This window comes from Topomyia yanbarensis, chromosome 3 (assembly GCF_030247195.1).
Source record: "Topomyia yanbarensis strain Yona2022 chromosome 3, ASM3024719v1, whole genome shotgun sequence".
Classification (NCBI taxonomy): domain Eukaryota; kingdom Metazoa; phylum Arthropoda; class Insecta; order Diptera; family Culicidae; genus Topomyia; species Topomyia yanbarensis.
Genome location: NC_080672.1, coordinates 39,725,048 through 39,739,249, shown reverse-complemented (window position 1 = coordinate 39,739,249; position 14,202 = coordinate 39,725,048). Strand labels below are relative to the sequence as shown.

The 14,202-nt window shown below is 41.6% G+C and overlaps 1 protein-coding gene and 1 long non-coding RNA gene across 2 annotated transcripts; one reads left to right on the top strand and one right to left on the bottom strand.

Annotated features, from left to right (window-relative positions):
• The first annotated feature begins 8,520 nt into the window (after positions 1-8,520).
• Positions 8,521-9,411, top strand: LOC131690914 (uncharacterized). The gene is made up of 3 exons (XR_009305653.1): positions 8,521-8,727; positions 8,779-8,903; positions 8,959-9,411. It is a non-coding gene; the product is annotated as an uncharacterized LOC131690914 (long non-coding RNA).
• A 560-nt stretch (positions 9,412-9,971) lies between these two features.
• LOC131690913 (probable cytochrome P450 9f2) lies at positions 9,972-11,715 on the bottom strand. The gene is made up of 2 exons (XM_058976990.1): positions 11,462-11,715; positions 9,972-11,386 (listed from the first exon to the last, which is right to left on the bottom strand). The coding sequence occupies exons 1-2, from the start codon at positions 11,671-11,673 to the stop codon at positions 10,000-10,002; spliced, it is 1,599 nt and encodes a 532-aa protein (XP_058832973.1). The 5' UTR covers positions 11,674-11,715; the 3' UTR covers positions 9,972-9,999.
• Positions 11,716-14,202: the final 2,487 nt, after the last annotated feature.

Below are 14,202 nucleotides of genomic sequence, written 5' to 3'. Positions count from 1 at the left end.
TCAACTTTGTTAGCGGGTATGTAAACGCGTTAGTTCTTCATGAATGTCTTGTCGTCAGAAACGTCATTTGTTTGCTTCAGACATATTATCACAATTCTGAGCTTATCTAGATGAACTTTCGAGATAGCTGACACAGCTAAATATTTGTGCGTCTTGCGGAATATTAGAATACTTTGCGGACTATCTTTGATCCGAAAGAAGATCGGATATGGTCGAACGCAGTTCAATATGTTTGATTTTAAATGGAAGCTCGGTGTGTTTGGCGACGAATCTTGTTCGACATACATTTTAGGATCATTTGAGTCAATTCAGGAGAGTTTATTTTTGCACAAACCTAGAGCCAGACGGAGGAAAGTGAAAACTGAAGAATAGGAAGGAAGTGGTAGAATTCGTGGGGTATATAATTTGAAGAACAATCTGAATTTGATAGTAAAAGAATATATGGCTGGATTCAACCTATTTTATTTGAAACTGGAACGAAGAATATGTGAAAAACTTAATCAGCAATAGATCATAATCATGTTTAATTTGCTTGTGTAAAAAGATGAGCGGGTGAATATAACGGAAATGTTGTGACGGCCCTTGGACTGGTAATTGAAATCTAATGGTATGCACCGTAATCAACAATCCACCAACTAGTTCCTAAAATTGTCTCATCAGTATACTTGATATACGGCATAGTGCAAATATCTATGGTCTTCTTGAAATTTCAAATCGTCCTCAAAAGTTTTGGTACCTCGAAAAAAGTCCCACGCAACATTTAAGCGCAATCGAAAAACAATATAATGAAGCATGGAGATTTAGTGTAATGTTGAAAAAATGGTATAGTGATGGAAGGAAAATTCTTGAATTGAGATGGGACTTGAGTTTGGAAATGCAGCTGTTATTTCTTTTGCATGCCAAATATTTTAGAAATCCATGAAATGTCAAAATCTGCTGTCAATTCGAAAAAAAATAATTTATTTTTATTTGAAAATCTCAGTTAAAAATTTAAAAATACCAGGGAGGCAACATTTGTCAAAATATTGTCTTACGAGAAGATACAAGATCCGTTGTTTCATTCATTTCTAAGAAATTTGGTATAGAAAATAAACTAAAAGCAGCTTTTTCAATCCCCAATATCAACTCAAATGGAGATTTTTTCAAGTTCCATAAAGGCTATCTTTAAAAAATCAGGGTGGCAGTCGATCTCAACGTTTCATTACATCCTAAGCCATTTAGCATCAAAAATTCGAATTCAATATTTGAACCTTCTAAGGGTCGTTTTGTGTTTTCCCGTGAAAATTTTTGCATAAATATACAGTAAAAGATTAGTGGCTGGAATTTATTTACATGAAATGAACGACAGTCAAACATGAATTAAGTAGGGAGTAGGTGTGCCATTTCCATGTACATAAATTATTGTTTGAAGGTCGAACTGTAAAAGAAAATCAAAGTAAACACCAAAAGGAGGCAAAACTGAGACTCCGCTAAGGGCGCCAGAAGACCACGCTACGGCTCTGATCTGTCTATCGGATTATTCTGACACTATGCTGTACGGTGCCTAGGAATCCAAAGAAGCGGACGATTCCTTATACCCATGGCCGTCGAGAGCCGCGTCGGGCCCCAAGGTTTGTATTACTGCCGGGCCCTTTTAAACCTAAGTCGTCTAGTGCAGTATGACTTAGTATCTCTTCAGCCATGGGAAACTCGTGAGTCCGTGGTTTCTATTAGACTCCGGTTGACTCATATAGCCACATCTACAGATAGCGTGCCAGACAGGCGAATTTCGACAGCCTCTTATTCCGCGGTATTCAAATAGGGTAAATTGCCGCATTGTTACAAGTTTTTAAATTTGTGGGTATTCAGGAATCAGTATTGTCTGGCTCAAATGGCACATTCCCCATGTAGATCGGAGATCTGTACCTTGCGATGAATAGTTTTTTCATCGTTTCCCTGATGGGAAGGATTGGGGAAGTGGTAATGTTAGGGGTAAGGAAAATAGGATCTGCAGGTGCTACAATAGCAGGAATAATACTTCCAACCCACTAAGGGATGTAGAATTTGTATTTTAACAGTGAGCGAATATATTTCGTTTCGCGAAACAAACGCTTCTGTTCCATTGATGGTCTGATACATAATCAGCACGCTATGTCTAACATGGTGAAATTGTATGGTGTAAACATTAGCCATCTTTAGCTCCATTTGTACTTTTAACAATAGGTCTCAAGGTACGCCTCGAAAAATAAATAGGAATATATTTTGACCGCAAAATTCCACTTTCTGCTTGTAATCGTCACTCATTTTTTTCGACACAGTAGCTCGGAACATAATATTTTGCTTCTACTGTGCAGACAAAGCGACACATGGATTGATTTATTTGCTGGTAGCGGTGGAACAGTTTTTGGCTTTTGTTGTTAGCAAAATGAGAAGGTAGCAGATACAGCTCAAAATTCTCGTTTAAAATTATCAAATCAAAAAGATTTTCTATTTACATAAATAAGCTGTGAGAATATGTGGAACGCGACAACAATTTAGACACAGAACACAGTAATCAGACGCAAATAAAACAACTGTGAGTACAGTAGGCAATTGAGCATTGCTGCTGTCGCATGAGCTGAACTGATTTGATTTCTGTATTTCGCACATTATAATTGGGTTCTTGTAGACATCACACGCATCTTTGGTGAGACCCAAAATCACCGTTCTTTCTCAACACAATGCATTGGGGATGGGAATGGGAAAATACTAGTACGTGCTATAACAATACACAAATATAAAAATTAACCATTTTATTCAACGGTTAGTTAAGCTCAGTCTATCTTCTCATCTCGCCCAGAATAGAAACTAAAAATCGTTCCGCTATAGATACACAGTAAAAACGACTGCAGACGAATTGTGTTGCTATTGATTTTTGGAAATGTCCTGTAAGATCAGCTACTCGAGAAGTGAAACAATTACTAAACGTGCAGAGATACGCTTACATGAATTATCTCCACACACCCCTGACATCGTGATTAAGAAATTTATGTCAAGATACGGAGAAGTGCTTTTCATAACAGCTGAAACTTCACATTTTCCCGGATGTCCCTAACGTTGTTCTTATGGTGAGTACAAACCATACCAACCAACTCCTTCATACGTAACCATTTTATGCGGATCAACCGAAAATGGGACATTTCATCAGACAACACTGATTAATGATTATGCGCCCATGGAAGATTCCTATTCACGAATTCTCCAAAAATACACTACACCATGGAAAACTTTGTGAAAAAGAACAAAAAGCCCACCTGCTATAACCGTAAACAGTACACCGTTATCTTATGCCAAACCACAAACGGTTACAAAATCAATATCTACGGCTCTGACAGGAACAAATATTCACTCAACAACAATCACGCCCAGTATCTCTACGCCAACAATCAGCACAACCAGCAAAGAAGAGAACGTAGAAGAGGACGGATGTATTTGTCCGTGCGCTCGCATTCCTGTTTGACGCTCTATTGTTTTCTGTTCTTCGAACATACTTTGAATTGGCTTCTCAATATTACGTAGTGTATTCCTCGATTCAAGTAATAAAACTCGCTTTTTTTAACTTGTACACAAAGTAGACAATTCCCTTAAGAACGTTTGTTTTAACAAATGTCAACTATCAAATAAAGTTTTCATTTTTTACGCTTCCATCATACAATAATTTAATAAGACGAATGATTACAAATAAATTACAATTGATATTTTTATTGCTCTATCTATGAATACCGGACGTGTTCGTCCATCTACCGGGTAAAAACGCGGGCCCCCAAATACGACCCGGGCCCCAGAGCAAGTGCCCTGGCTGACCCCCCCTCTCATCGGAATACAACGAGGAGGGACAAACAAATTTATCCTTGTGGGAATGTTGAGACAGTCAATAGTCGACAACATATCGAAAATGAAAAATTTTGCAAGAGAGTGCGGCGAAACTCCAACGTTGGTAAATCTAGCAACATGCATCTATTATGATACGGTGGGTGATGGGTAGGGTCATTCCAAGGCAGTTTTCTGAGAACAAATCATACGAAGCTTCTCTGAACGCGCTCCAACCGGTTAACTTGAACGGCGCTATAGAACGCCCATACTCTAATTAGAGTAGTAAAAAAAAACTCTGGGAGGCAAACTTCAGACTATCTAATTTACTGAGCCCTTCGGTTCCCTTGTGCCATTTAGTACCACTTCCTCGTTGAGCTCCTGAACTCTTCGCGAACTACTCGGTCTAGTCTCCGACGATGGATCTAGCCAACTCCGACGAATAGTTCACCGACGAGAGAAGTTCGAAAGCGAGCCAACCAGTCAGGTGCCGAGGTCAATTCGACGATTCCGGTGGAGTAGGGCGCACAGTGGCCGGAGGCTGGCCAAAACCTCAAAAATTTATTTTTGAAATAATGTTATTTTATATTTTTCCTAAATTTTTCATATATTGAATGATATATATTCGAAATTTTATGATCATTGGATAAGAACACGATTTTTAACACGAGTTTAAACATACCAAAGTCCGGATTTTTTAATGATTTTCATTTCCGAAACCACCATTGCTCTGTTCACTTCAAATGCATGTTGCTCTTTTGATTTTGGTCCGATTTTAGCACAACTAGTTTCATTGTGTAGAGGAACTAAAGAACTTGGTTAGTGAGTAAACTACATTTGGTAAATTTGCTTGGAACTATGACCTTTTAGTTTAAATATGTTTAAGGTGGTCAGATCAAAAATACTTTGTTCACTAATGTATTCTGTACAAATTTCGGAATCATTTCGGAACGGTCACATAGTATACATTCTATGTGAAATTACCTCTACTTTTCGAATATCATGGTCTCGTTCTGCGCCTAGGTGCGCAAAAAGGTTTAAGGAGATTTTGAAGCTTTGTTGCTGATATGGAGACACATGGTGTTTTGTGTAAAATAGTTAAACAATCTACAGTAAACTAACACGTTCAACAATGGTTTTTAAGTAGTGTTCTTCATTTTTTATGATATTGTTGACATTGGTGAACAGTAACGGAAAATCTATCATGAAAACGGGATCATAGTTATAAGAAAGGTTCAATGACACTGTATGGAAAAATGCATTTAATATTTTACGACTTTTGACATCAAAAATGAGCTCAGCACCTCAAAATTAGCTTAAATTGTGATTTCCAGCCAAATTAGGTAACATTTGAGGTTTTGTCCGACTTTTGTTTGAAGAGCCGCCACTGTGGGGCGTCCGGTTTGGTGGTGTCTCGTCGCGATCTGTTCAGTCTAGCTCCCGGTGGTGAATCTGACTGTACACTGACGAAGAGCTCCCCGGCGAAAGAAGTTCTCCCGATACTGATTCTTCTTTAGTTTCAGTATCACAACTTCTTGAGCCATTTGGCTCCGTAACCAGGGCCATTTAGCACCGCAACTCCTTAAAGCCCTGTAGTTTTCTGCTTGTGCCATTTAACACTACTTCCTTGATGAGCTATTCAGCTCCCCGACTTGTTCGCGAACTATTCGGTCTAGTCCCCGACGATGGACCTAACTTACTCCGACATAGAGTTCCTCGGCGAGAGAAGTTTTCTCGAAACCAATCAGCTAGGTGCCAAGGTCAGTTCGGAAATTCCGGTGAAGCAGGGCACCCGGTTCACTGGTACCCCGATGACAAGCGACTGGTAGTGTTTCGTCGCGGTCTACTCAGTCTAGTCCCCAGTGGTGAATCTAGCTCACGCTGACGGAGACTTCCCTGGCGAAATAAGTTCTCCCAATATCGATTCTTCTTTGCTTTTCGCTATATTTCTAAAGGAATAACCGGTGAGGTGCCGTGGTCGGTCTGGCGATTCCGGATGGCGTGGCGTAGCGTCCGGTTCGCTGGCGTTTCGACGAGCCATACTCGCTGCTCTGTTGCAGTCTACTCGACTAATCCTCGGCGGTGGATCTAGCTTATTTCTGCGGGAAGTTCCCTGGTGGTGATTGCTCTCCCAAAACCGTTGCTCGATGTTCATTACGCCGTTTCCACTGTAAGACAGTCATGATCTAAATTGTAACTCTGTTGACTGCGTTCCACCTCTTTACGTCGCTTGTCATTCTGTAGGCTACATTATCCGGGTTGATGTCCGGTTCTCCCGTTTTAAGTAGCTCCTTGCACGTCGCTTCAAACCTCGGACTTTCGAAGACCACATGCTCCGGTGTCTCCTTGATGTTCACACTCCGGGCACAATGGTGACGTTGCGTAACCAAACCAATGAAGATACTTCACGAAGCAGCCGTGGCCCGACAGGAGCTGTTTCAGGTGGAAGGTCATCTCTCCGTGCTTTCTATTAACACACGTCGGCAAGTTTGGGATGTGCCAGTAGGTCACTTTCCTTTCTCCGTATTGTCTTATTCCTGCTGCAACGTCACCATCGAATCGTTTCTCATCATCTTCCTTACGTTTCTGGCGTTTCTTTGACTGCAGTACTTGATGCAGATGGGGATCATCTCGGCGATATCGCATACTACCTTCGAAGATATTATTCTGTATGCAATCGCAAATCGTACGACCACCAGCTGGAACTTCCTGTTCAGGTTTTCGCGGTTCTGCTTGCTTTACAGCGCCACATCCCAGGCAGGAATCCCATATCCGAGTATCGATGACGAAACACTAGACCGACTTTTCGCAGGTCTAATCAATGTGGTTGTTAAAGCTCAACCGGTCATCGATTATCACTCCGAATTGCGTCAGTGCACGCTTCGATGCAATCACGTGCCCTTCGACGGTGATCTGTATCCGCTGAACCGCTTTTCAGTTGCTGACCAACAACACATCCGTCTTGTGGTGAGCTATTTGCAGCTTGACCCTGTTCATCTAGCTCTTGATCGCATCTATTGTCTCCGTCACCGACACCTCCACTTCCCCAAGTGTCTCACTCATCACCGTTAGTGACACGTCGCCCGCGAAAAGCACAATTTTCACTTTCCCGGACAGCAGCAGTTTTAGGACCCCATCGTACATCACGTTCCACAGAGTTGGACCAAGAATTGAGCCCTGAGGAACACCCGCTGCGACTCGCATTGACTTCTGCCCTTCGTTCGTCTCGTACAATACTCTACTCTGGAAGTAGCTCTTCAGGATCTGACTCATTCTTCTGTGCATCGCTGCGGCATTGGCCTATACGAGGCGGGATGGCCCGGTAACTTCCCTGATTTTAACAGCAACACCAGCTTCTGTACCTTCCACATTTCGGGGAAATTTTTATCATCCAAACACTTCTGCAGTAGCACGGTTGGTATTCCATCCGGACCAAAAGCTTTCGTTGATTTTAGTCGCATCGACGCTTCTTTGAGCTCGTCGTTAGCCGCTTGCCATTCGGGGGGGTGTTTGCTCCTTCTTCTTCGCCGTACGGTGTCGGTGAACAGGTAGTTGGATCGTGATTCGGGAAGAGACTCTCAACGATTATCTTTAGCTTACCCGGGCATATTTCAGCTGGTGTCTACGAGCTCTTATCTTTGTCATGAAGACTCAGTACGCGTCCCCAGAGATTGGCGTCTACTTCTCAGCCCAGCTGCTTATGGCAAACTGGCTTGCTAAGCTTGATCTCCCGTTTCAAAGCGACCCTACCTTCTCGAAACGTCGCTTGCTCTCCTCTGACTCTCCGGTCTTGCTCTCTGAGCCCGCCTTCTGGCTCTAAGATAAGCAGCGTGTAGCGTACTGAGCTACCCATTTAACCAGTAAGCTGCACGCCGCATGGCTCTAGTTTTCGTGACATTGCAACGTCACAAGCCGTCACAATCCTTCTTGTTATGTCGTTTTCGTTTTTGACAGTGCACTACACCGGTGTAGTCGGTGCAACACTCATTCAAACTTGGGTGTAATCAGTCTATCTCTTTTTTTTTTGCACTACACCGGTGTATCACCAAGGAAAAACAATAACGCCATTAGATCAGCCGCATCAACGTACTTGATTCGTTGAAGTGACTCAACAAAGAGGTTTTTGTTAAAGACTTTTGTCTCCCACTTTAACTTGCCGGTCGTCTTTCTCCGTGCTGCAGCAGGGTTCCATTGGCCGATGCGGTAGCGAATCACCTGACGGTCGTTATGGAGATACTTCTCGCACACTCTCCAGTCCATGTTCGTCGTCAGTCAAGGACTACAGAATGTGGCGGAAATTCTCTTGGTACCGATGTCCGCTTCATGAACTAATCAGCTCACAGTTTTGTCGCGATACCAGGAGCTATGTAGCTCCCCGCTTCGCCGCGATCTACTCTTTGTAGTCCTCGGCGGTAGACCTAGCCTCCACAGCGATCCAACCGGTAGGTGTCGAGGTCTTCAGCCAATTTTCACTACTAGGAAATATTCTCACAAGTTAACTTGTTACGATAAGATAAGATTTGCCTGTAATGTACACCCTAAGCGAAAAACTGAAACTGTTATAATCGCCGATAACCGTCAAATCAAATCATTCACTTCAACCGTCAAATCAAAACCCTTGACAGCGAGGGGAAAAAGGCCTTTCGAAAAGCGCCGCCGAAAAAACAACATGAAACAGAGCGATCGAAACACATTCACACAAGCGAGCACATCTATGCTGCCAGAAACCGCCTCAGTTTTGTTCACTACCGCCAAATGAAAAAAAGAACGCCGCTAAAGTCGGCCGAGCAATTTTCACTCCGCTTCGTTTTTGTGCCCGGGTGCACTGTGATCCAGATTAAGCAGCTTTGAACAGGACTCTCACCAAGCTGGGATTTATTCTCCCGAGCGACGGAAGAGGTAAGAATGTGCGCACTTGAAAAAACCCACCTAAAGCAGTTCAATTTGCAGCATTCAAATAACGTCAGGTCGGAAAGAAGCCGTCGAAATTCGAAAGACACCAGGGTGAAAGTGCTTATAGGTAGAGCGACTGGAATTCCGCATTTACCGCGAGAACAAACACCCCTCATTCAAGGGTGAGTTTGCGGAAGGGATGCGTAAGGAGGAGGACTAATTTCCAGTGCCCAATAGGGTCTTTGTTTTGGCTTATTTGCAGCTCATCTGTCGGGCAGGATCGCCGAATCTTCAGCACGGCGGAAACATACCGAAGGCGGATGTCTGCATTGAAACGGTGGTAGCTAGCCACATTACTGAGTGAACCAGTCCTACACTCAAGGATCGAGCATGTCCGACAGCAGGCACTGGGAGCCGACGGCCACTGATTGCAAGTGATGGCAAACGGCGCGGAGAGCGAGTAGTGTCAAAGGGGAAGCAGATAAATGACGGTGCAGTAAGTAGTAGGGGTGTAAGAAAAGTGCAGCAGGAAGAAGAGAAAAGGCATGAGAAGAGATTAGGGTGGAAGCATAGAGGATGAGAGGAAGTGAGAAGAAAGAAGCCTTGGTAGAGGCATAGTAGAAAGGAGAAAGGAATAAGAAGAGGATGAAGAGTGGTGATAATGGGAATAATACATGTTTATTGATTTAAGTAACACACATTTATTTGATTTGAGTTAGTGCATTTTGTCCTTAGTGTTTGCGTTTGGATTCGCTTTTGGTAGTTCTGCTCTACCCGCTGCAGGGAACACGCAACAAACTTTTGCAAATGAAACTTTTTCCATAAAAAGTATTTGGCATATTTTTGTTGAACATATTCAATTTTTTCAAATTTCTTCAAAATATTTAGGGGACATCGCTATGAGTTTCGATATTGTGTTGCACAAGTATGAGGTTGGTTGAACACTAACGAAACATTTGGGAGTTTTTCGTTCACAGTTCAAGAGGGGAATATGATAGATGCAGATGCATTCACGTTCCCGATGATTCGTTTTGGGTGATATCTACTCTTTATATCATAATCTGGGTGTGCCAAAGACAAGTTTGAGCAATTGGATATTAATAAAAGGGATTTAAAAAAATTGCAATAGAGAAAGAATGCCAGATTTGATAACTACGAGCAAATTCGCGCAATCTGCTTAAGGTGTTGAGCGGTCTCTTTTGAAAAAGCACAAACAATATGCGGGACTTCTTGTTAAATAAAACAGTTAATCACACACAGTTTCAAATATAGATATTTTCATGCTCTTAACTTAAGCCTTAAATGGGCAGCAACCGTTGGGACGAGTCCTTTACCGATCTTGAGTGGCACTTCAGTTTGTTCCGTTCGCTCAATGCTGAAACTCAGCAACAGTTTGTACGTGATTGCCTTCATTTCCATCAGCGCAAACCGCGACCCGATACAATTACGTGGCCCAATTCCGAATGGCAAATAGGTGGACATATTGATGTTCGCTCGATTCGCGTCATTAAATCGTTCCGGATCGAATTCCTCCGGATTTGGGTAGTACTGCGGATCGTGATGAATGGCGTAGATCGGAAACCATACGCAGGTTCCTTTGTCTATCGTAAACTTAAGCCCCTTGCCATCGTCCAGGGTGTAATCTTTAGTGCACAGACGATCCGTCATTGGGTTGGACCACAATCGAAGTGTCTCCGATACAACCATATCCATGTACTTCATCGATTGTAGAGTATCGTATGATAATGCCTGTTGTTTCAATTGCTTGCTTGTTTCTAGAATCTCCTCGTAAAGTTTCTGTTGAATCGTAGGACTCATGGCGAGGTGGTAAGCCATGAATACCATAGATAGCGATATGGCCTGAAATCCAGCGATAAAGAATATCATACACTGTGCTGTAATTTCCGCATCCGTTAGGGTTTTGGTAACGGATGCTGTCCCTACATTAGATTCATCTACAGTGGCAAATCCTTCAATCGTTTTGAAAGTTTCGTGTTGAAACTTTAAAGTACCCTTCTTTGCCATCATCAATAGATGGATCATGTCCGGTCGAACAATTCCATGAGTTTCTCGATTTTTTATTGTTTCTTTGACCATATTCGAGAAGTAGCGTATTTGCTTTCTATCAATAACATCGATCCCTAACTTTTGCATTACACCAGGGAATAACGAATATCCCAGCATACGCACTACCACCGACGTTCTGAGGAAATTTAGCATCGCCTTTCCCATCATATAAAAGTCGTTTCCTGTATCCTTCACCGAATTCACCTGTATACCGAACGCACATGTTGCAATAATGTCGGTAGCAACGCGTGAAAACAAATCCTTCATATCGTACTCGATGAACCCCCTCCCACTATCGGCTTCCTTTCGTAGAATCTGAACCATCTGATCACTGTACTCCGTCATCAGGCCAAACATCGCCCGCATCTTGCTACCAGTGAAAGCCGGACTTAAAGTAGCCCTCATATCTCGCCACTTTTGACCGGTTAGCATCACCACGGCTTTGTTGAACAGCACATCCGGGTTATCGTCGGTGCTGGTGCCGAAAATTTGTCGTCGATCGATAAAGTGGTCGAAATATTTCACCGCAATCTGTTTGATAAGTTCCGGGTCTCGGATGACGAACACGCGAGAGTTGGTGTCGAACAAGCCGAATACTCTGCAAAAGGAAATAATAACATGAATAATTATTTATTGTTATTTGTCACTGTCTAGCAGCAGGTTCCCTGCATACTTCACATTTGGAAATTTATCGTAGACTCGCTTTACATAATCCATAAACGAGCATTTTTTCAGCATCAGATCAGCAGTGCTTCCGAATACGGGCCACGCAGCCAACGAGGGAATCGGTTTCTCGCGAAAGTAATCATGGTCTTTGGTTAGCCAGCGATAGATTAGCCCCAAGGTCGCGACTATTAGCGTTAAGTAGACGACGTTCACCTCCATGGTGTTTATCCAGCGACAGTCGCACACGGTCTGGTGTTGAAGTTTTTCGCTGCCGGTACATTCATTCTGAAGCTGTGTGTAGGTGGAGAAGTATAATAGGGTGAGTTGCCTATTTATGCATCATTATTTGATGATGATGATTCGTCCTTCAACCGATGAAACGGTCCAGCAATCGGAAACAACATTTTTTGCTACGAAACAAAATAAAAGCAAAACTGGTGTAGAAAATGTAAAACTGTTGATTGGTGATCGAATCGAAACTTTGAACCAAGTGCCCCAATTTTCAACATTCCATTCCATTCTATCTAATTATTTGCACAGAGATAGCATGAACTGCTCTGACTCACACGTTCGAACAGGTATAGTGTGGCAAAATCAACGTGGTGAAAATAGACGCGACACCTGGCGACCACACCCTCAAAATTCTCCGAACAAACGGGATGATGGCTATTAATTACAAACATCAAAGTAGCAGCGCAAATAAATAGGATTAAAAGGTATTGAGCATATTATGAAGTATTTACACTTTTTGGTTTCAAATCGAAAATCTGAGATAATGGTAATTCGAATTTGGTACAAAAATAGTGTAGTGACAAGATCAACTGTTTTCCGGAGGATTAATTAAAAGTTATTTAAAATATAGTGCGAACTGTCGCTGAAATGGCTTCAATTAGGCTCAGAACCCTATCTCTGATCATTCAACTTTAAGATACTATTACCAACAATATTGCTAGGTCGGTGTTTGTTCGCAACTTTCCAGTTTTTACTGTTCTTCATCTTCGCATATCGCTCGCCTTTAAAATTTAAATTTTGAAAATAAAATCCAATTATCACGCTAGAGATATGCCGAGCAGTGTGATGCCTGTATGTCACTCCAAGAAAATTGTGTTTGTCTAAACATAAAGATTGTATCGAACCTACGTATGGCGACATGTCAAATGATAGGCTATATGAGCTATCAGCATTTTGGCAGTGCTTGACTTGTTTGCGCTTCTTATCGTCTGTTTATATATTTCGATTCTTTAGCAATGCAATCTTTTGAATTAATAAATAGAAATGCAATGATTTTTTAGATGCATATTTCGTTTATTTGACGCGACTCAATGCGTTAGCTTGACTAAGCCGTGGATCTTTTAATAAGTATTTACAATGTGTAAATATTTAAGGGGGTGGCCGTAGCGTATTAGTAAGTCAATTGCCTTGTACGCAGCGCACCTGGGTTCGAGTCCCGACCCAGCACATAGGGTTAGAAATTTTTCGTAAGAGATTTGTCTAACCCGAAGAGGCGAATGACCTTAAGGTTAAAGCCTCTATAATCGAAATAAAAAAAGTGTATTTTGTATGTATGATTTTGTATAGGGGCCCTTACACGCGCAATAAAAGTGTTATTACTAAGTAATGACATTACTGAAATTGTATGGGTATTCCGTCATTACTCACCTTACACGTTCATTAAAAGTGACATTACTGCTCAGTAATGACATTACTAGCGCCTCGTGTAAGGGGCTCTATACAAAATCAGTAGCTTGTAAGGGGCCATGATAATACATTTAGTTGAGAATAATTATGTTGTCTATTGTTTAAGGTAGGCAATTCTATTTTATATTCTTCTTCGTGAAAATTACTGATGAAACGTCTACCTGTTCAATAATGAAAAAATAATTAGAATCGGTCAGAAAACCACAGTGATATGGCCTTTTTAAGTAAACATTCCAACTTTTATTCATTTTTTTTTATTTACACGTTATAGTTAACGTTAGGTAGACAACCCTATTTTCATATTTTTCAGTGCATCATATAAATAACACCTTTTGTACTGAGTGCATATAAGGAGAGTGACGACACTGTCAAAGTTGGAAGATCCGTCAATGAAATATTTTCAAACTTGCAGGGTATATATTTGATCACTATATCTTTCGCATGTTTAGTACCAAATAACAAGACAAATATTTTTTGTTTATAAAGAATAGACCCATCCCGTGGGTGTTTGCTGGTAGCCTTATAAAACGTGTCATAAAACTTCAAATCGCCATATCTCTCGAATCTCTCGATGGATCATTTTGAAATCCACTCAGGAGATTCTTGGATACTGTATCTTTCGAATGCCGTATGCCAAATTTATAGTCATTTTTTTGTTAATAATGGTTTTAGACACACCGTGCCTATATATAGCCAAAACCTGCACATAGTTAGTATATGCTAAACCACAAACGATTAGAGAAGCAATATCTGCCAATCAGACAGTATGAAATACTCACTCAACAACGATCACACCCAGTACCTTTAAACCAAAAGCCAACACTGCTAACAAAGAAGCGAACACCGAAAAAGATGGATATACAATTGCGCTCATAAGTATAAGAAATGAACAATCCTAGACCATTGGAGCAAAATTTCAAATTCAGCTACCTACATCAGGTTGAATTTACCGAAACCAACGATCAGTTTCAACATCTCTCTCATTCATTCACCTTCCAATTGACTGAAATTTCATGCAGAATCGAATGCTTGAAGGCAACAGTTGGCATA